The sequence below is a fragment of the Castor canadensis genome, chromosome 1 (assembly GCF_047511655.1).
Source record: "Castor canadensis chromosome 1, mCasCan1.hap1v2, whole genome shotgun sequence".
Classification (NCBI taxonomy): Eukaryota; Metazoa; Chordata; class Mammalia; order Rodentia; family Castoridae; genus Castor; species Castor canadensis.
Genome location: NC_133386.1, coordinates 3570390 through 3593603, shown reverse-complemented (window position 1 = coordinate 3593603; position 23214 = coordinate 3570390). Strand labels below are relative to the sequence as shown.

Here is a 23214-nt window from a genome sequence, read left to right as displayed (position 1 = left end):
CTTACTTTACCCCAGCACAAACTTCTGAAACTTCCTTGTTACAGGGAAGCTGCATGTGTGTCCTGGTGACCTCCCATCCGAGTGTAGCCTGCCATCTCCTGTAGTCCTCAGTCCTTCCCTCTCACTGTCTGTAGGCCTGAGTTGCCCTGTGACTGCAACCTCGCTACGGCTAACCTGGCAGAGCTCCTCACAACATTTCCTAACTTGATTTTCATTGTTTTTTACACAGAGCCAAAATCGGAGGGGAACTTGAGGACATTGACAGACACCAAATTCCTATAAAGCACAACTTAAAAATCCTTCCCCAACTTTCTTTAATTAGAAAACACACTAAGACACCTTTGGACAAAAGAAATCCCTGAAATCTAACCTGAAAAGCGTAATACTTTTAACTTTTGTGCAGTAACATCAGGTATCATTGTCCAGATCTTACAGGTTTCCTGCTATATTGGAAAAAAGACATAACATTAAATTTGGTGTGCTTCATTGAACACGTAATGTATACAGAATTTTTTAAGTGTTATAAGAATAAAACAGCCTTTAAGAGATGCTGACATGGCTGAGTGCCTCATTCTCAGTGCTGTGACATGAAGAGCCTGGCAACCCAGTCCTGTGCTTGAACCACAGTAAGCACTTATTCTGCAGGCTCTAAAGAGTTAGCACACAATGGGGAGTTATACATAGGAAAGACTTTTGAATAGTGTGTAGGAATTTCAAATCACAAGTTTGGATTTGAACTGAAATTCTAGCTTCTCCTGCATGTGCACTCGCTTTTATGACCCAGTCTCTCCAGCGGTGAGCCCTTGCCCACTCCAGACTGCCCATCTGGCTCAGTCCTTATGCAATATGGTGAAATTCTGCTGAACACTGGCTCAGGTCCACTGAGGCTAAACCACATCAGCTGGGACACTCCCTCTGTCTCTCCTCGAGAAGGGAGGAAAGAGGAACTATCTCTCGAACAGGAGAGGAAGATTTTTAAGTGTTCTTACTTGTTGCTTTTGTTTTTTCTTTAAAAAATAAAAAAAGGAGTCCACAAAGAAGTTTCAACAGCAGAGAATGGGGGTGCATTATTTAAGTTGTGATTTTGTTTAAAATCATCTGGCTAGATGACTGTCCTCTGACTCCACATTCATTCACCACAAAGGCCACCTGTGGTCAGAACATCTCCTGGCTCTCAGCTGGAGATGAGAGCTGGAGGGCACTTCCAGGCTGCTTTCCCGAGGGAGCACCTCTAAAACTGAGATGAAAGTGGGCTTGGTGGTAGGTACCCCTAATCTCAGCATTCGGAAGGCTGAGGCAGGAGGACTGCAAGTTTGAGGCCAGCCTAAAATACTGTCTCTAACCCAACCCCCACCCCCCAAAAAAAAGTAAAATAAAAGTCTTTAAAAATTCAGTGTTTTTACTGAGTTCAGCCTCAGAAATGATGAGAAAATGATAGGGAGAAATCTGAAACTAGACCAGGTAACACAAGGCTTACATTTCTTTTTTTGAAGAAAAGTAGATTTAACAAGGAAGAGGATCCCAGGGAAGTCTCCTCCTCGTCTGCTAACACAGCAAGCATGGTGTTCCTGACAAGAGCCCTGGACTCATAACACCGTGCTGCCTTGCCTTTTAAACCCAGCACTGCGTGAGTGCTTTATGACAGAACATGCTTCACCTCAGCTTGTGCAGTGTACATAGAGACCTATCAGCATTGACAGGCAGAGGCCTGATGAGCACCTCACAGGGTTGCACCGTGTGTCCTGGGCTGTGGATGCAGCCTGGCCAGGGGTCCAGGAGGTGAGGTCCAGTCAGCATGGAAATGAGATGCAGACCTGCAACAGCACCAGGTGCAAACAGAGCTCACGCTCCTTCCTGACAGAACCCCTGGTGCCAGGACCCCCAACTCTGAGCATGGCCTCTGGACAGACCCCCTCCAGATCAGTCACCAGCTGACCCCTGACCCTCCCTGGCTCACGACATGGGCTGTCGCCACCATCCTTCCTGTCGTAGCTGCCAGAACCAACTCCTCAAGCATTAGATGGCGTCAAAGACCCGTCTCTGCTGAGACTCCCACGGCCTGGTGCAAGCTGGCCAGCGGGGCCACCGGAGATCCCCGAGAAGGATAACCTGAAACTTAGGCAAACCTGCTGCCTACCCCGGAAAATCACTATTGTAAGCTGTGGATAAGACACCTTGTAAGATGACAGAGTGAAAATTCTACACAGTCCTGCTTGGTTTTTGTCTGTCTGAAGTGCTGTACATACCTGCACGCTTTCAGGAGGGGCTCTGTAGGAGGGAGGATCTGGGTCAGCGTGGTGTAGCAGGGAATGGCTACAGCATTGTAGAATCCAAGCTACCTCGGCAGAAGTCACAGATAAGAAACAAGATCGCCCGTTAGTGATTTTAGCTGTGCTTAACTTTTTTGCCTTTGAAGTCTAACTATAAAATTAAATGTTCTAGTTTTGTTGTATGTGATATTTGAGCTCAATGAATACACAGTTGTATGTTAAAATGTTGAACACAGTTTAAAATGTGTTAAAATGAATCCCCAAAATAAGACATGGATGGCTGTTGTCGAGTTTAGCATTCGGGAATGGCTGTGGTGTTTTCTGTTTGTCCCCGTATTACCCTGGGCCTCAGCACCTTGTTGGATCTCCGTTCATTCTCCTGCCTCTTACATTTCACCTACACCCAAGGTCGTGAATCATTTTATCACAGCTCTCTCAGCATATTAGATTTTGCAGTCTTACACTCGGCGGTACTTCAGGAAATATTAAAGCACAGTTTATTAGGAATTCTGAGTCACTTGCAAATCAATGATGTTACCTTAGACTGATCCACTGAGGGCCAGATGTGAAAGACTGTGGGACTGTGAGAGAACTGAGATTGTCCAGCTGTCAGTGACTGCCCAGGGCTGGCCTGCTAATACACGGCCGACATGAATTGGCTTTCTAAACAAGGCCACCCCCAAGTCACAGCTTTAAACAACCATATTTCAATGAGATGCAGCAAAGACACAGAAGAATCACATCTGTGTAGCTCTCGCTTTCTCCTGCTATAAAGCCACTGTCACAGTCACCTTACGCCAATATTCCTACTTGTTACTTTTTTGTGGAGACTGGGTTTTGGTGTGTAGCCCAGGCTGGCTTCAGTCCCAATCCTCCTGCCTTAGCCTCCACATGCTGGGGTCACAAGTGCATACGACCATAAAGTGTTCGCTCCTAACTTTACAAACCACGCAGAATCTTCTTATAGTACTTTTTAGCAGCTGTCATTGGGCGAAAGATCCCAGGAATGACATTACTTATTAGAAAGAAGAGTTCATTATTACAATAAAGAATAGTTTCATAGTAATTAATGATTTAGAATTTTAAAAAGTTGGTATAATATTAGCTTATCACAGATATTTTATTTGAAAGTTACTCACATACAATGAAAGAACTTAAAAATACTGGAGAAACTCAAACTATTCTAATATGAACTACTCTTCTAATTAAAAACATTAGAACAGAACCCATACTCCCCCTGCATGAATGAGAAAATTTTGGCTACTCTATACATTCTCCTAGAGTGACTGTTTTAACTATCTGGAAAGAAAAAAAATTATTAGATCCTTTTTTTTTAAACCATACAAGGAGAGAAATTCTAAGCGAGTCAACAATAACTCATGAAGCCATGAAACAAAAGAAGCAACTGAAGAAAACACCCAAATGTTAATGTAATCTCAGAGTGGGAAAGCAGTTTCAAAATATGACACAGAAAGCAAATACGGATAGGAAAGAGTACTACTAACCGGTACCTGGGCAAAAGCTCCATCAACAGTGTTTAGAAGCATACACATATATGTATGTACACATATGCAATCACGCATACCCGTGTAGGGAGTGTGTGGTACACACACACATATGCACACACCTGGCCTGGTACACATGATAGGTATGTCAGGTGCACTTTCAAACAGGGAGAAATGAGTCTCTCATGAGAAAATGTAGCCAAGGACACGAGGGGACTCTTTGCTAGTGTCAGTGACCAGAAGAAGAGCCCTCCACCTCTGTGTGGGCTGGGGCTTTCTGAGTGATGGACTTGCCAAAACTTTTGCATAAATTAACTTTAAATAAAGTGGGAAAATTGAGAATTTACCCAGAACCACTGTCCTCTGAGCGTTTTGAGAAATTTTCTAAACTAATTCTGTATCATAATTGCCTGTCCATGTCTGATTACATCATTAGAAGACCATACATGTGGTTTACAAAGACCATACATGAGGAAGACTTTCACCACACATAACTGCACCACCAGCAAGGCACAAAAGCTCTCAAAACAGTAAAAAATTATATGAATTATGTAGTAAGTCCTGGGAATGGGGTAATTATGTCAATTTAGATTGAAATAAAACACAAAATGTTCCAGAGTACTCAGCAGTTGTGTAAGAAAAGGAAGAGCTGAATCAAAAGTCTGCAGTGCTATCTGCAAGACAATACCCTGCTAACAATTCAAACTTCTCCAGCCCTGGTGCTCAGGTCGGAGCAGAAAGCCTGATAGCGGAGAGCAGCTGTGACACTGGCTCTCAGTCCAGCGAGGGTCTCTACCTTGGTCTCCAACTCCCAACTCCAGGCTGATGGAGAGGGTCTCACTCAGGGTTCTGGGTTCTGCCCAGGAACACTAAGAGCAGAGCACGGAGTCTTCCCTCAGTGGCCTGCAACCTCGGAAGCAAGGTTGGAGGTCAGCGTTGGCCTCACACCCAGGGGAGAGCACTGCCTTGCCCAGGGGAGAGCACTGCCTTGCCCATGGTGCAGTGTGGTGCGGGCCAGGTCCTAAGGCTGGCGGAGCCTGTAAAGGCCCCAGTGGGTGGCAGGGATCAAGGGTGAAGGGCTGCTCTCTGACTTCTCAGCCCTGTATGTACATCGCTGAAGTGTCTTCATTAGCCACCACACATGGAACGACCCCCCTGCTCTCGCACACACCACAAGGGGCTGAGAGCAAGGGGCACCGCCTTAAGCCACACTGGACACTAATGACCATACCTGGCCTTGTGGGACTTCATCCCTCTTGTCCCTGTCCATCATAGGAATGGGTTGTATCCCCAACTTCTTCATTTCATCACCCTAAAATAAAGGGGGGAGAATTACTCTTTCTCAACTTTTGAATAGTTACAAAATTTTGATGTTAATGAGTTATTTCTTTTATTCATTTAATTTTCTTCAAAACAATCATGTCTCAGGCTACTTGCTGTCCTGAGACATGTCCAAACAATGAAAGACCTAATGCATCACTGCTTGGTGATTTTCCTCCACATTCTCCTATGCTCAGTTCCCACAAACCCAGCCATCTCTTCTGGCTTCACCGTGGAGTGGAGTGAAAAGTGTAGCAGGAGGAGGCACAGGAAACAGCGAGAAGGAACCACCAATGTGGCAGGGTCCCTCACTGGAACTGGGCGAGGCTGGGCTCGAGAGAGGAGCAGGGACAGAGGGGGCAGAGCAGTCGTCAAATCCATGTTATGGGCCATATTGCTGAAGGGTTTCTCCCAAGCTTCGGGCTCTGGACTCAGGTCCTGTAAATGTAACTGCATGTCATCCTCACGAACCCATGACTGACAGCTTTAAAATGTTATCTTGCTTTTATTTTGTTAAAGCTTGTTAACATTTCCTGATTTTTCCCTCACACTTATTTATTATTTTAGTAATTTTAATGATGCCTGCTTTCAGAAACCCTAAATACAGATGCTCTGTTAAACTTCCTGAATTTGTTAAAATAGGGCTGAGAAACAAGCTGCTACCACCTCCACTGAGGATGTCACATAAAGGACAAGGCATTTGTCCTGAGTGTCAGAGCACCTGAAGTGCAGCTGCCACCTTTTTATCACTGAATACTCAGATCGCTGGTTCTCAAACATTTTGCTTTCCATCCAGAGTGAGTGAAACCTCCTAAGTCCCTTGTGCACAAGGATTTTACAAGTCAAATGAGGAGACCCATTCTAAAATAAATAATGATTTGAGTATGTACTCGAAGCAAGGACAAATGTGGAAAGGGAACCAGCCCCAGTGCTGTGGGCCACCAACACAACAGATGGCTTTCCGGGACCAAAGAGGCAGAGGGAGGCCGTGGCTGGCAATGTGGGGCTCTGCCTGCCAGGCTCATGATTTTGTCTGTGTCACAATGGTGGCTGAGGATTTGCAAAGGGTTCGGATATAGTCAGAGTTATTACCATTGCTCTCTGGCAGTGTGCTAACTGAGAAGCAGAGATATGTCGGAACACTGCTTGCAGATACATACAACACGCCAAAGTGGGACTGTAACCTTCAGTGACATCACTTCAAGCCCATACCTGTCACCACTGCTACCCAATGCTGAAAGATCTAGGCAAGAAGCTAGGTGAAAAGCTGCAGGGTCTCAGACCTGACCTGGTGACATCTGAAGTAGGGCAGTGAGATGGAGAGGAGACTGGGTGTCATGGGTGAGTTGCCAGACTGGTAGGACTTGGAGGTCCTTGAAGACTGTGCCCACGAGCATGCTGGGAACTTTATCCACATTGTGGAGTGAATGGTCGACCAGGAGTATAAGGGTAAAAATCTACACTACGTTCCTGTCACACATGATTCACGGTTTAGAATACAAATACAACTGGTATTTGTAACAAAACTGTTATTATAACTGGTATTTCTAACAAAACAGAAGTTAGATAAAATTATGTGCAAAAATAACAGCCAGCTTCAGACCATTTTTTCTGTTTGATATGTATAGAATGAACTCCAGGCTACACATGAAAATGAAGTGACTGTGGCAGTAAATCAAGTGGTACAGTTCAGACAAGTTCCTCTCAGTCAGTCTCCTCAGCTGAGTCTGATGGTAACTAGGTTCTGAGACACGATAAAACACAGGTGTTCTACAGAACAGCACCTGGAAGGTAACCCTCTCAAGGTCTGTGGTCCTCATGCATCCAAAATTCCTTGACTCAGGGCTGGGTGGGTGGCTCGCCCCTGCAATCCCTCCTTCGTGGGAGGTGGAGGTAGGAGTATTGTGATCTGAGGCCAGCTTGTGCAAAAACACAAGAGACACTATCAGAGAAATAAAGCGAAAAAAAGGGCTGGGAGTGTGACTGAAGTGGCAAAATTGCCTGCCTCACATGCGAGAGGCCCAGAACCACAGAAATAAACACAAAAACAAAAACCCTTCCTTACTTCCTTCATGGGGTAAGTGAGCATTACAGACAGCTCTTACTGAGCTGTAAGTGAACGATTTGCTGGTTTTATGCATTTTCTGTGGGTGAGATAAGTGGGGGATCATCAGTCACAAAGCTCTCTGTCCTCCAAATTTACTGTCATCTCTTTTCATCCAAAAGGGGGATGGTGAGAACCCGGAGGAGTTAAAGATAATTTCATAAAGTCATTTTTGAACATGCAGAGACCTAGGTGGTCTTGATTCATCTGAACAAGAGAGTAATGTTCTACTTTCTCACGGAAAATTCAGAAGCAAATTGAGGAGTAAAACACACACTGCTGACACTCAGAACATTCAAAGAAAGATGGCAGTGTGGCCATTTCGCTGTCTGTTTCAGGGGTGTTGTGGATTCACACCCCGCATCTTCTCAGGACTCGTCACTGGCAGGTGGGCTGATGGCTGAGCAAGTGACATGTTTTCAGGTCTGTGGTCCTTAGTGACCAAGCGCCTCAGTTTCTAACTGCAGGCAGGTATAGCCAGAGTGTTAGGGGTTCCTTCTTGTCCCTACTGCCCATCCAAAGCATGTCAGTGACGCTTCCTTAGCTGCGATGTCTGGGAAATTGCAGCACTACACACAAGGAAAACACTCCAAGCTCTGAGCTGACAGGGAAGAATTTTCACATGTTCGAGCATGTGTGATAGAATGATTGTTCTCACTTCCCATCTACATATTGTTAAATCCTTTATCACATCGGGTTGACCACAGTGCTCAGAAATAAAAAGAAGTAGCAATAAAAGCAACAAATAGGTAAATTAGCCACATGTGTTATTTCTCCTTGGGTATTTTCCCAATTTTATATTAGCAAGGTTAACATAAGAATCAAGGATAGGACTAAGGAGTGACTCAAGTGGTAGAGCACCTGACTAGCAAACAGGAGGCCCTGAGTTCAAAGCCCCGTACCACCAAAAAACAACAAAGAATCAAGAACATACCTCAGCCCAGAATTCAGCATAGATGTCATTTGCTGTCAATTTTGTAACTGGCCACAGTTTTGTCACAGAACAAAGATCACAGGCAGTCATCATCAAACCAATTACGCGGTCTCTGGAACACAATACAAGACTGGTCAGCACAGAGCATTTGCACATTCATAGTAATGTCCAGAGGCTTCTGTGTCTCCATGGTGAGGTTCATGTGTGTATTATTTCCTGATGGAAGAAAGAGAGCAGTAAGCAGCAGAAACAAGGGCAGGAAGGACAGTAAAATGGAACTGTAAGACCATCAGTCACTCTACAGAAGGAGCACCTCCTGCACTCCTGGGGCCTCCATGTCAGTGTTGGCATCAGGCTTAGTTAGAGGGACCATGCTCCGTTGCTGCTCCCGGGTCCCAGCGCACCTAGCACACTGCTATGGACCATGTTTTCACCTTCACAAAATTTGGGGAATTTACAGTGGGAAGAACCCTGAAGAGGAATTGCATTCTGAAACTTTCGTTCTACATAAGGTGAGTCTGGGGTGCACAGAAATGAGGCAGCAGTCCTGCCAAGGTCTGCAAAGTGTGGGTGCAGCGAGAGCCCCTGTGCTGTGCGGACAGTGTGTGCGCCTCTGACTGACCGTTCCTCCTCACAGTCGAGGAGTCTTCTTCCCAGCTGCTTGGCACTCACAGCCATGAGCCCAGGTCTGACTTTCTATTCTGAACATGGTTCACACTTTTAAAGAAGAATAAGCACTTCTCCGTAAATTCAAACACACAGAACCCATGCGACTTTACTGGATTTGGTGGAGTAATACGTGGCTTATCTTCAATGACATGTACATGTAAAGGAAGAAGTAAGCAGCAGTTATTAAAGAATTTTAATAGACCGACTTTTAACTTTTATAAGGCAAATCACACGAGTAAAAAAGACAATGTATCATGGAGGAATGAACAGGTAAGATGACGTTACAATTCCCAGCTCAGATCTAAATTCTACTGGCACCTGCCACTCCACTGCCTCACTTCTTGGTCTATGGATGGTCCACCTGAGTGCAGCCCTGCCTGGCTCCTGACCCTGACCTGACCTAATGTGCAGCAGCACATTAGGAGACACCTGTCTGGGACATGAAGGTACCAATCATCCAGCTGTGCTCCCCACAGACAAGAATCCTGGGGACCTGGCACACTCTGCTTCTTTCTATTAACCACGTGTTTGACGTCAATTGATTACAGTGCTCTTATTTTCCATCAGCCCCTTTCCTTCCGACCATTTACCTATCCTGCTGCAGCCCGACCTTCCATAAGGACACACCTCAAGAGTCTGTCATAGCACCTCCAGGTTAGACTGGGCAAATTAAAAAATGTTGATTAGATTGTGTGCCCCCTTCCTGTGACCCCAAATCCCTTGAAGTGATCAGGGACAGATCAAGTGACTAGAGTTTGGTAATGAAATAGTATGTGGCTTACAGGAAGATGACTGAATTTGGGCTTTAAAGGAACAAGTGTATTACCTATTTTCTGCAATAGACAAATTTCATTTAGAGAGCAAGATAAATGTAAAAACAACCCTTACTCTGTTTACAAATAATCATTTCATACAATTTTCAGTCTCATTCAGTCTGAATTTTTCTTTGCTAGATAATGTAATATGCTTTAATCTCAAAAGAGATTTCTTATTTTGTAAATCTGTAAGCAAAAGAAGCGGTCCTAGAACTGGGCATTCAAAGCACACAGAAGCAGTTCATTCACTGGACATCATTCTTCATGGACGGTTGCAACTATGAAGTTTGGAAAGGCTGGGAAAGAGTTGCCACTTAGATTTCACTGTCAAAATTACTTAGACAAAACAATTTACTGATAGTTATTTTACTGTTAGCCTAAAAAGCAAACAGACTAGAAATTTTCCATGAATTGTCTTTAATTAATCTAATTACTCATTTTTTGCTATTACAAATCAGTGAGATGCTTATGGTTGTATAGAAATGTTAGAGTCAACGTGTTATTTCTGCTCGTGAATGGAATGTACACTTCTCTGGCACAGATGCTTAATCCTGAATGCATTTGTACAGCCTCTTGTGACAGGGATGGAGTCTACACCGATCAGTTTTGGTATGCCCTCCTAGTCTGTGGTACAAATGGTTCATTGTGCAGTAACATAGGATGGTTTGGCTGTATTCATTTCATCCACAATGTTTTGGATGCCTGCATAGCCTGACAGAGTTAAGACAAAGAACAAAGTCCTCATAGTCACAAATGCCATGTGAAAAATATAAGAAAAGAGGAGAGTGCAGGAAGGGCAGAGAGAACTCTAAAATCCAGTGAAGCAGAGCATGGTGAGACCCACTGTGAGACACACATGGTAGGGGTCAGGGAGACAAAGAACACAGCTAACTCTGGAAAAATGGGCTAGGGATGAACTTGCGAAGTGTGAGAGTGGGACCTGGCAGAGAAGTGACAGGTACCTGTTTCCTAGAGGGTCTTCAGGGGAACACTGCAGCACCTCAGACGAGAGAGGCGATGGCGCCTGCACTGGGTATGGAGTGGAGTCTGGGGAGGGAGGGCTTTAGGCTTTAGAGGGAGAACCAGGTGGAATCATGTTAATAACCACAGAAGCTCAGATGATAAGGCCTCTCTTTCCGAGGCCTCTTACCCGACCTGCTTCATCTGAGACCAGGCAGAGGACATAAGACACGGGCATCTCACAAGTGTGCTGGCCTCTCTTACAAGGTGCGCACTTCTGCTCTCTGGACCACCACACTTTAAAGTTATCCTCCCATGTTAGAGGACCAGAGATCAGAGAAGCAAAGAGTATAGGAGGGGCTTTCTGAGGTGTGGGCTGAGTTAGAGAACAAGGACCAACAAGGTGCTGAGGTCAGCACTGAGGGAGGCCCCCACTTCTGAAGGCCCCTACTTCTGAAGAAGCAGGAAGAGGGAGCAGTTGCTAGACCCAATGAGGTCAGATTCTAAAGAGTACGGACTCAATGAAAACTCCAGCCCCAACACTGTTAAATTGTGGGCAAGAGGGTGGGGAAACACTCCAGCTATTCTCCCGTCCCACCCTGGGATCTCTTCACACCACCAGGAGCCGCCATCCAGCACATGGGTGCACCTGAGAGTGCAGGAAAGCTGTCACTCATGCTGAAAGACAAACGAACCTTCAACTGCTTGAGCATCACCAGCCCCTCTCTGTTCATGTATCAGTATGGCACAGAGAAGGGAAACTGGGTTGTAAGCCAAAATCTGATTTATCTACAAGAATGCACACCACTAGTCCTGAGACACAATTTAAAGTATCTGGGTTGCTCAGCACAAAAGTGTCACCACTCTCTTAGGTCATGAGCAAGTCCACTTTTAAAAGTTAACTTAAAATGGTCTAATAATCCATTTCTGGGATCACCCAGTCACTTGCAGCTTCTGCTATTTATTCATTATTAAGAGTAAGACATTGTGAAACCTGAAATGCAGGCATGTCTGATGCAAAAAAATGAATTATTCATCTTCAGTTGAAAGATATGATAATGTTTTCCACATACAACCGGTCTCTGTTTCATTTTCAAAATAAAAAAAAAACAATACAAAATCACCAGTTGTCTTATTTTGTTTTCTGCTGCTATTACAGAATACCAGCGACTGGGAAATTTACAAGTACGTTTGTTTCTCAAAGTCCCGAAGGCTGGAAAGTCCAAGGCTGAGGAGCTGCAGCTATCGAGGGTCTTCAGTGCCACAGTGAGCTAGAAGGGCACCCAAGCCCACATGAGAAAGAGAAACCAGGCCAACTTATTCTTCTCCAGACAACTAACCCACTGTCTCGATGTCAGCCTTAATCCATTTGTGAGGAAAGTGCTCACAGGGTCAAGTTCCTTTTTAACGGTCTCGCATCTTAATACCACTCCAGTGGCAACTATATGTCAACATGAGCTTTGGAGGGGACACTCAAACCACTGCACCTGCTACCTCTGAGCAGAGCTGTGGGTGCAATGCCAATTCTAGCAAATGACAGAATAACAAATGATGCAACAGTAAATATTGGGGTGGGTGGCAAAGGCCACTGGCAAGGACAAGAGGTAGAGAGCAAAGGTCAGAAAGTGAGGCCTTCCAACAAAGGCCAAAGCAAGGAAGGTGAGGCTTGGCTCCAAAATGGATGACACAAAAAGCATAAGATCAAAGAGTAAAGTCCACTGATGCAGGGAGAAGAGACCTAGCAGGCCAGTTTGCTTTGAAGTTGTCTGAATCAAAACAGAGTCACTTTTGTGGAATCCTAACAAAAGTACTACATATTGCTGGATGTTATACAGGAAGGGATCGTGTGCACGGTAACGAAACTACTCACAAAACACCTTGCCAGAACTATAATCTTGCACAAAGGTCTCTGTAACCTCACAGAGAATACATGTCTGCAAAGATATCTGCTCAACAATCGCCTGTCCAATCTCAGCCCAGTGCCACTGTGGTTACTGGCCTTGAACACCCCAGATTCCAGCTGTGCGGTCAGGATGACTACACAAACACAACATGCAACCCTCCTAATTTTGACTTTTACAACTTCCCTTCACCTCCCGCTCCTGGAATAGGCAGAGGTGTTCCCATGGCAATGCTTCTCCCAAGTAACCTTACTCTCCCCAAGGGAGAGTCATCCTGTTATCTATGCTGACAGAGCCAAGGATGATGGAGCAAGAAAAAAGCAGAGTCTGGCTTTCTGATGGCGTCACTGAATAGCTGAACCTCAGCAAGCAATTTATCTATGTTCAGACCTTCAAAATGTGATTTAAAAAAATAAATAAAATCCCGTATTTTAACCCACTGATCATTAGGAATTATCTTTTATAGACCAAATAATTTAAGACAGCTGTAAGTGTACTAGGCCATCTGAAGGTCTGTCCATTTTCCTGTGCTTACCAAGGTCATGAAACTTTCCCAGGTTTAGCTCTAGAAACTTATTTCAGCTCTTACATTTGGCAGTCATTAATTAGCTGGAACCCCAGTAACTCACCAACCTCTTCCTGAGAAGTCTATCTGTCCCCATGCTGAAGTCCCTGGCACCTTGGCTGGAAGTCACGGGCTCCCTGTTGTGAGTCTTCTGGGCTATGTGTCACATCCCATGATTGCTGGTGCTTTACAGTAAGCTCTGAGAAACAGGTTGTAAGCCTTCCTAATTTGATTTTCACTTTGCCAGAATTCCTTATAGACTATTCCAGGCCTTCTGCATAACTACATGAATTCAGGTCAATTTCTAAATAAATAAGACTGCTGGGATTTGTTCTGATTAGCATTGCATTTTTGGAAAAAAACATTTGTGGATAATCAGTATCTTAGTAATATTCAGTTTTATAATTTGTAAGCATGATTATCTTTCTCTATTCACTTTTAGGTATGTTTGATTTCGCTTGGGAATGTCTATGTCTTGAATTTTTAGTATAGACGGTCTGACAGAACTCCCCAGTGAAGCCACGAGGACTGGCCAGTGGAACTTCTGTGGTTTACAATTACATGTCTCTAAGGGAAAGTTCAGATTTTCCACATCTTTTTGGTTTGTGGTAAGTTACATTTTCCAGGGAATTCACCCCTTTCATCTAAGTTTCAAATTAGTCAGCATGACATTATTTGTAATCATTTTATTACCCTTGGTTTTCTGCAATCTGCAGTGATGGCCTCTCTGCCCGTTAATATCGGTGGTTGGTATTTTTCTTTTCTTAATTAGTCTTGTCAGGGATCATCCATTGTAATAATTTATTCAAAGAACCAATTGCTGTCTAATATGTTAATCACTCCACTTCTGTTGTAATCATTTCCTTCAAGTTATCCTTTACTTCCCTTTTTCTAGATGCTTCAAGTATTATTTTAAATCATTGACTCACACAGGTGAGTAAGGCTATAAATTGCCCTCTTGGTGCTGTTTTGGCTTTACCCTGTAAATTCTGATGTAGTTTTTTTCATTATCACTCAGCTTGAGATACTGTCATTCCCCTTGTCATTTCTCATTTGACCCAGGTGTTATTTAGAAGTGTGCTACTAAAATTGGGGCCTTCAGAGACAACTTTTTGTTATTTTTAATTTAATTCTATTGTGACCAAAAATACTCTGATTTTTAATTTACTGAGATTCATTTTTTTCTCAGCATGTAGTCAGTCTGGTAAATGTCTATGTGTGGTCAGAGACCCTGAGTTCTATGGCTATAGTGCCTGCAGAGAGTGCTCAGGTCCCACTCAGCCTAACTGACCTCTACACTGTGCTGTGAGCCGCTTAGGAGGGAAATGAAACTCTAACTAGACCTGGGGTCTGTCTGTTTGGACTTTAGCTCTGCCAGATGTGTCTGCAGCTGTGCCATCAGGTGCCACGGTTTGGACTGTTGTCCTTCTGGCTCATTTTAATATGGTCACATCAGGATTTCTTGTTATTTTATTTTTGTGGCACTGAGGTTCAAACTCACGGTCTCATGCTTTCTAGGCAGTGCGCTACCTTTTGAGGCATACTCCCAGCCTTTTTTGCTTTACTTTATTTTTTAGACAGGGTCTCACATGCTTTTGCCCAGGCTGGTCTCAAACTATAGTCCTCCTAGCCCCACCTCCTGAGTAGCTGGTATTCCCTATGTGTGCCACCATTCCTGGCTTGTTTTTTGATGGTCTCTCTTGCTTACTCAAACCACGCTCCCTCTCTCTGCTTCCCACTTAGTTGAGATTATAGGGGTGTACCACCACGTGTGACCTGCATCAGGCTTTATGTGATGCAGCTTCCATGTATAGCTTCTTCCATCATTTGTTTTCAGCTTACCTTTCTATCAAAAGGCATTTCTCATAAACAACTCAGAAATTAAGAGAAAAGAGGACTTAATTTGTTCTATTTACTCAGACCTACCACCTTTAGTGGCTCTCTTTCTTTCTCTAGATCAAAGTTTTAATCTAGTATATTCAGCAGCCTGAAGTATTTTTCTTAGACTTTCAGGTAGTTCAAGTCTGCTCAGTTTTTTCTGCTTCCTTTTGGAAGAATGTATGCCATGGGTACAGAATTTGGACTTGACGGTTGTCATTGTTGTCAATAGTGTCATTATTTTGCAGTCTTGGGCTTCAAACTCAGGGCTCAGCACTTACTAGGCAGGTGTGCTGCTTGAACCATGTGTCCAGCCCTTTTTACTTTGGTTATTTTAGAGACCGACTGGCCTGTGATCTCCCTATTTTACGCTTCCTGGTGTAGCTGGGATGACAGGCATGTGGCATCACACTTCTCTGCTGGTTGAGATGGGGTCTCTTGGAAACTATGTGCCCAGGTTGGCCTCAAACCTTGATCCTCCCAATCACAGCCTCCCAAGTAGCTAGGATTACAGATATGAGCAACTGGTGTCTGGCACTTCGCTGCATTATTTTTGATGAGAAACACACACACCACACACACATTATGCACCAGTTGTTAGGTGCTGTTTCTCTCTGTACTTCACTGCTCTCAAATCTCGAATTGCCTCTATTTTATAATTCCACTTCCCTATGGAAATCCTGATTCGTCCACTTGTTAAAACAATTTTTTTTAAGGACCTCAATCATATGTACAGGAGCTGCCTTAAAAGCTGGTCACTCAATCACCCAGGATGTGTTCCACTGATGGCTTCTCTTTCATTTGTTACAGGCCCCATTTTTCTCCTCCTTTACACTTCTGGCAGTCTTTTGTTTCATGTCTGCAAAGGGCCTTCTGTCTTGGTGAACCATATGTAGTGCGTATAGTTTAGCCTTCTCCGTATTCTGCTGTTGTTATATTTCTGACAGCCCACTGTAAGGAGTCTGCATTATGCTGACTTTTGAGCGTGGCTCTGCCAGGTAGCTACTTCAGAAGTGGCTCTCCTTGACCCTAGGAAGGCTTGGTTTTAGGCTGTGGCCAGAGGACCTTATTCCACATCCATGATGTGGCCTTGCTGTTCAGCCTATGGTGTTAGAAGTCTGTCTACTCTGGGTGGGCTGGAAGTCTGTTTCTGGACCCCATGTGATTGACACCAGCTCTGTGCCACTCTCAGTCCTCAGCAGCTGCTTTGCCAGGGCTCAGGTAATCTTGAGCCCTGAGTGTGAACAACTCAGCACAAGGCGATGGCCCATGACGGGCCTCCACAGAGTCCTGGCACTCTGCACAACACCCCATCCCCAGTATTCTACTTAGTGCTCTTTGGCTCCACTTTCTTGTGCCACGTCAAGAAATTGCCCTCCAGTGGAAAAATGTGCCAGTCATTCATTTTTCCCTTTGGAAGGACTGCAGTCCACCACTTACATGGATGACAGCTGCCTGGGGGCGCTCTCAGGCAGTGGCAGTGGGAAGACAGGAAGACTCACTGGAGATGGAGACCAAGCTGTAGACTGGACAGTGTGCTGGAGAGACAGGGAAGATAGTTTGGAGGAGCCATCCTGTGCTCAGAACAAATCTCAAATGCTGATCTCAACAGTCATTCCAAAAGGAGCCTCAATTTCACCTGACAAGTCTCTCAAGTAACTTCTGAACTGGGGCCCTGTTATAGACACTGAAGTAAGAAGCCTACAGGTAGTGTAGCTTCAGATTAGGGTGTGGTCAGGAACAGAGACAGCCACAAACACCCACCCAAGTCACAGTCATTCAGGGCGGGTGGTGGGCACACCAACACTCTGCCTTGTCACAGTCATACAGGGTGAGTGTGGACACACCAGTGCTGCTCTTCCCCATGAAAACCAACACCAGAGGCTTACCACTGGGGTGGGGGACATGGACTTCAGTAAACAATGCAGTCAGTCACTAAACAAATAAACAAATAACAGTAACAAGCTGTGGATGATGAGAACAGGTACCCAGAATTGCTATATTATCTTAAATGTTTAGGTCCAACAAAAATTATTAGATGTGCAAAGAAACTGGGGCATATGACCCAATAAAAAGGCAAAGATTACCAGACTGAGTGAAGCACGAGGTACAACTCCATGTTGGCTCCTGAAGGCACACTTCAGATGCAAAGATGAACAGGCTGAGACTAGAAGCACAGGAGAGAGCATCATGCAAGTGTCAACTATGAGAAAGTTGGAGTAGATAAACTGGTACCAGGCAAAATGGACTTTAAAATCAAGAATACTAACAGAGAGAAGGAGGGAGAATTTGTAAGAATTAAAGACAGATACTACCATTCTTGGCACATATGAAGCTAACACCAGAGCACAAAAATACATGAAACAAAGACTGGCAGAAATGAGGGAAGAGGCAGACCATTCAGCAATCACACTTGGACTGTAAAAATGTAACAATACACTTTCAATAATGATGACAAGAGTTGGGCAGAAAAACCACCAAAACAGGAAACAAAAGACTTGAGCAATGCTTTAGACAGATGCAGACCATGCCACTTGGTAACAGCAGAATCTACATTCTCTTCACATGAACAGGGACCATTCCCCAGGACAGACCATGCACTAGGTAATAAAACAAACTTTAACAAGTGTAAAGGGAGAGAAATAATGGCAAATATGTGCTCTGGCCAATAACAGAACAGAATCTGAAATATTAAAAAATGAAATTCAAAAACACAATTTCTATGGGTTGAACTGTGCCTCCCAAAAAGGTCCTCACCCTAATTCCTCAGAAAGTGACTGTCTACAGAAATACCATTGTTGCAGACATCATTAGTTAAGATGAGGCCATATGAGACAAGGGAGGTCCCTTAATCCAACATGACTGGTGTCCTTGTAAGAGGAAAGAAAAGAAAGAAGGACAGCATGTAAACACACAGAGTGACAGGGATGGGACAGCAGATGAGAAGGAGGAAGAGATGGTGTGATGCCAGTGTCTGTTAGAGGGCACGAGAGAAGCATGGACTGCACTCTCCCTCCCTCAGTGCCCTCTGAGGGAGTTAACCATGCCAAACACTGCTGTCACACCTCCAGCTCCAGGACAATTAAAGAAACTATTTCTGTGGCTCTGAGTCCCCCCAGTGTGTACTGCTTTATTATAGCAGTCTTACAAAATGACTACAATCATTAATGGATAAGGAAGAAATAAAAATAAAGTATAAAAATACTTTGAGATACATGAAAATGAAGGCAAGATATCAACGTTTACAGGATCAACTAAACAGTGTTTAGAGGAAAACACAGCTGTAAATTTCTAATTAAAAAAGAAGAAATAATTTAAATCAGTAACTTAATGGTCCACACCAAGACACTGGTAAAGGAAGCAAACTAAACCTAAAATAAACAGAACAGAGCAAATCAGGATTATGGAGGAAATTAGTAAAAAGAGAAGGAAAAAAGGATAGAGAAATATTAGTGAAACTAAAAGTTGGTCCTTTGATCAAGAAATGGGGAGAGGGGAGAGGATGGGCAAGAGGAGAGAGAGAGAGAGAGAGAGAGAGAGAGAGAGAGAGAGAGAGAGGGAGGGAGAGAGGATTCGACTTCCTAGGAACAGAAATGGAAAGGGGACGTTACAACTGATGTCATGGGAATGAAAAGGAATTGAGTTAACAACTGTTGTCAATAAAGCAGACACCTTAGATAAAAGTGGACAAATTCCTAGGAATATACTAACTGCCAAAAGTCACTCAAAATGAAATGGACCCATAATAAGTAAAAGAACTGAATTTGTAACCAAAATAATAAATAACCACTGATGAATTTTATCAAGCATTTGTAGATAAATCGATAGAAATTTTCATACAGTCTTCCAAAAAATTAGAAGACCTAACATTTCCCTACTCACTGACGCCAAAGTCAGATTATAGAAAAAAATGTACAGACCAATATAATGAATGAATATAGAAGCCCTCAACAAAATGCTATCAAGACAAATACAGCAATATATAAAGGCAGTTACACACCACTATGATGTGATTTTGACCACAAGAATGCAAGGCACGTTGAACATCTGAAAATCAATGAATGTGACACACCATGTTAATAAATACCAAACTACCTGACACTGTCAGTAGATGGACCTGATGTACTCCACAAAATCCAGCATAACAGAAACAAACACTCAACAAACTGGAGAAGAAGGAAACTTTCTCAACATGTAAAATCCATCTGCAGGAAGTTCACAAATAGTATCCATCATACTTAAAGGCAAACATACTAGATGCTTCCCCCAAAACCAGGAACAAGAAAAGGAGGTCTGTTCATCACTAGTTCAGCATTACACTGGAGGCTCTAGCCATGCCAATTATGAAAGCAAAAGAAAGAAAAGGCAAACTTACTAAAAGCAGAGTTGTAGAACCGTCCATGTTTGACATGATCTTGTATATAGAAAACCCAACGTGATCCACAAAAACAATTAGAATCAATGAGTCCGTCCAAGTTGCATGACAAAACAACACATTATAAAATTCAGTTGTTCCTATGGAATTGCAATGAACAATGTTAAACTGAAACTTTAAAAAAGTCCACTTCAAGTAGTATCAAAAAGAACAGAATCTGAAGTAATAAATCTTTTAAAAGGAGTAGAAAACATAGGTTTGAGAACTAGAAAACACTGGGAAAGGTATTTAAGAATCTAAGTAAATGGAAAGCTTCCCGTATTTGTGGACGTGATACTGTGAAGATGGCTACCCAAAGTGGCTAGGGACTCCACACAATCCTCCTAAGATTAATGACAGCTGAAAGAACAATGAAAAGAAGAGAGGGAGATCAGATACTATGCTGCTATGTACTTGAAACTCCAGATAACGTAAGCTGAAACTGACAGAATGAATCTCTTCCCGAACTCACGTTCATATGTGAAATCCCAGCGTTCAACGTGAAGGTATTTAGAGGTGGCTGTTTGGGAGATGGCTAGGGAATGAGGGTGAAGCCCTCGTGGGAATAGTGCCCTTATAAACGAAGTGCTAAAGAGCCCCCCTCCCCCACATCGTGTGAAGTTACATCTAAACACACTACGAACCAGGACAGGGCCCTCATCAGACACTGAAACTGCCGGGGCCTCAGTCCTGGGCAGTCAGCCTCAGAACTGTGATGCGTGAATCTCTGCTTTAAGCCATCGACTCTGCTATTTTCTTGTGGCAGCTAGAAGCCCTAACACAAATACAAATGTAAGTGCAGGTTCCTGGGGCCTGGTGTGAGAACTTTGATTACAAAAGATTTTCTGTCTTGACTGTGATAGTGGTAATAGGTTAAATTTGTCCAAATTTAAAATATGTATATTTTTGTGCTAAATGAAGTTATTTTAAACAGTATTCTTTTATGTCTTGGCCAAAGTGGAAGTATTCATCAAATACAAATTTAAAAATCTTATAGACCATACTCTTTCAGCAGCAATCCAAAGAGGTTTCTAGAAACAGAACAAAATGAAGAGAAACCCAAAACACTTGGAAGTAAGAAATTTACTTTTAAATAGCCTCTGTATCAATGAGGACACAGAAACAGAAATTATAAATAATCTAAAAACTGAGGAAAATGAAAGTATTTCACCAAAAACTTACAAAGTATGTAGTTCAATGAATATAAAGATGACAGCAGGTATAACTTAATTACTTTATTATTACCCAGTTTGGGAAATAACAAAACAACTCAGAAAAGTATAAATAATACATAGAGATAGACATAAAAAAGAACTGAAGGAGAAAACACACAAGAAAGAAATTTTATAAAAGCTACTTTATTACAATAGAATAACTAAAAAAAACACAAGTCTCATAAAAAAAGAAGAAATAAAAACACCAAAATTAGATATAACTGTAAATATTTAAAATTAAATGAAAGTGAGAATAATTTGTGCAGATATTTTTATATGAATTTGGAAATCTAAAGGAAACAGGTAACTTCCTAGCAAAATAAATTGCCCAAGAGGTAGAATAATGAAAACAAAAGAAACCTCTAACCTTAAAAGACAGACACTAGAAAATTTAAACATCTTCTGCTGAAAAAGGTGGCCAACTACAGCAACTTCCCAGATTTAAACTTCCCCAAACAGGTGATCTTAGCTCTTTTAACTCCTCCATATCAGAGAGAAAAATCAATAACCACAAGGGCTGGCAGAGTGGCTCAAGTGATAGAGCGCCTGCCTAGCAAGCTTGAGGTCTTGAGTTCAAACACCAGTACTGAAAAAAAAAAAATCACCAATAACAAATTATTGAGTTGCACAAAAGAATACAACTATGCATCAATTAATTTGGATTATATCCAAATTTTCTTTGAAAAGACTGAAAAAGTCATTTCCTAAGTATTACTATAGAGCTAAATTCTAAGGAAAAGTAGAATTTAAGGAGTTCAGAGGTGGCATAAAGTTGCAAAGTTTACAGACACTTATTAATAAGGAATCAGTAATGAGAAATTAGAGGAAATCCCTGCATCAACAGAACATGGACATGGATTTGATGAAATGCTTAATAAAAAAATAATATAAGCACAAACAGAAGCCAGGGCTGGTGATGCATGCCTGTGGTCCCAGCAAGGGAGGAAGGAGGAGAGGGAGGGAGGGAGGGAGGGAGGAAGGAGGGAAGGAAGAGTCAAAAAGAAAAAGGAGGAGGGCTGAAGCAGTGGCTCAAGTGATAGAGCACCTGCCTAACAAGTACAAGTCCCTGAGTTCAAACCCCAGAAACACAGAAAACCCAACAGGTCCCGTCTGTACCAGTGGGAGGGGTGAAGGGGGGTGAACATGGTGCCAATACTGTGTGCACATGTATGTAAATGGAAAATGAGACTTGTTGAAACTATTCCAGGAATGAGGGGAGAGGAGATAAAGGGGAATGATGGAGGGATTATTTGATATATTGTAAGAACCTTTGTAAATTCCACAATGTATTCCCGGCACAATGATAAAAAAAAATCAATCCTAAAATTTTTTAAAAAGGAGAGAGAAAATATATATGGATTTCATACATTACCTATACTGTGAAAACAGCAAAATACATGGGATGACATCACGACAAATAAGCAGTTGGTATGAGAAGAACAGAATATTATTCTTTTTCCTGTATATCCCTGGACACTGTGAAATGCTAAAACACAGAAGCACTCCTTTTAAAATTATAAACTGTCAAAAATTACTTAATCATACACTGCTATGCAATATGTACCACAGACAGACAAATTCATGTGCATTAAGCACAAAAATAGCATTATTTTCAATTAGATGTATACATGTTCTCTTCCATAATAATAATTATTATAATCATTTAGCTGAAAATAACATATTCAAGAATTAAAAGGAAGAAAGTGGGCTTTGGGAAGCCAGAAAGCTCTATTTCCCTGACATTACAACTGCTGTAGAAGGAGAATTAACAAACATAAAAAAGAGAATTAAAGCCACTGGGCACCAGTGGCGCACACCTGTAATCATGGCCACTCAGGAGGCAGAGATAAGGAGGGTTGAGGTTTTAAGCCAACCGGGAAATAGTTCTCAAGACCCTATCTGGAAAAAATCCCACAAAAAAAGGGCTGGTGGAGTGGTTCAAGATGTAGGCCCTGAGTTCAAACCCTAGTACCACCAAAAAGAGGGATAGAGGGAGGAAGAGAGAGGGAGAGAGAGAGAGAGAGAGAGAGAGAGAGAGAGAGAGAGAGAGAGAGAGAATTAACAAACACCTGTTTCTACAGGTCTCAGTACAAGAACCCCACACAGCCTGCAGGAGATGAGGTGGCTGCAGACCACACCTCTCATGTGGATGGACTGAAGGCGGTGGTGGAGGAGCTAGGACTCTAATGAACCCTGAAGGCCCTCTGCTCATTCTGATGCCTTGCATAGCCCTGGGAGGACCTGGCTGCCTGTAAAGATACGATATCTTGTATTGTTTTTCTTAAAGGTTTCCCAAATTGTACATTTCAAGCTCCACAAAAGCTGCATTTTCCTATTTGAATCAAACTATTGCTGCTTAGTCAAAGATATCAGTGTCATCACACAGACGAAATTTACTCCTGCAGAGGCAAACTTTCTGTGCAACACTGATGCTCTGTGTTCAGTACCTGGGTAAACTCATTCTAAGAACTTGAAAACAGACTGTTGTTTGGAAAGAAATGTTAAGATCAGTACTCAGTGGCCACTGTGAGATATGCACCACATCTAAACAAAGAAGACAGACTGGCACACAAGCAGGAATGAGTGTCCTCAAAACTAGGAAGGAAGATGGCACCACAGAAGAGGACTGGTGAGACAGAAACGTCTCTGAAAGTGATCAGTGAAA

General features: G+C 42.8%; 1 protein-coding gene across 8 annotated transcripts in view; it reads right to left on the bottom strand.

Annotated features, from left to right (window-relative positions):
* The window catches only part of Pde10a (phosphodiesterase 10A), a 487897-nt gene that overhangs the window by 6085 nt on the left and 458598 nt on the right, over nucleotides 1-23214 (bottom strand). For all 8 annotated transcript variants that reach the window (XM_074070673.1, XM_074070649.1, XM_074070664.1 and 5 more), the window contains 3 exons: nucleotides 8134-8245; nucleotides 5007-5087; nucleotides 2247-2335 (listed from right to left, as the gene is read on the bottom strand). In XM_074070673.1, coding sequence (XP_073926774.1) covers nucleotides 2247-2335; nucleotides 5007-5087; nucleotides 8134-8245 — 282 coding nt within the window. The remainder of the gene's footprint in view (nucleotides 1-2246; nucleotides 2336-5006; nucleotides 5088-8133; nucleotides 8246-23214) is intronic.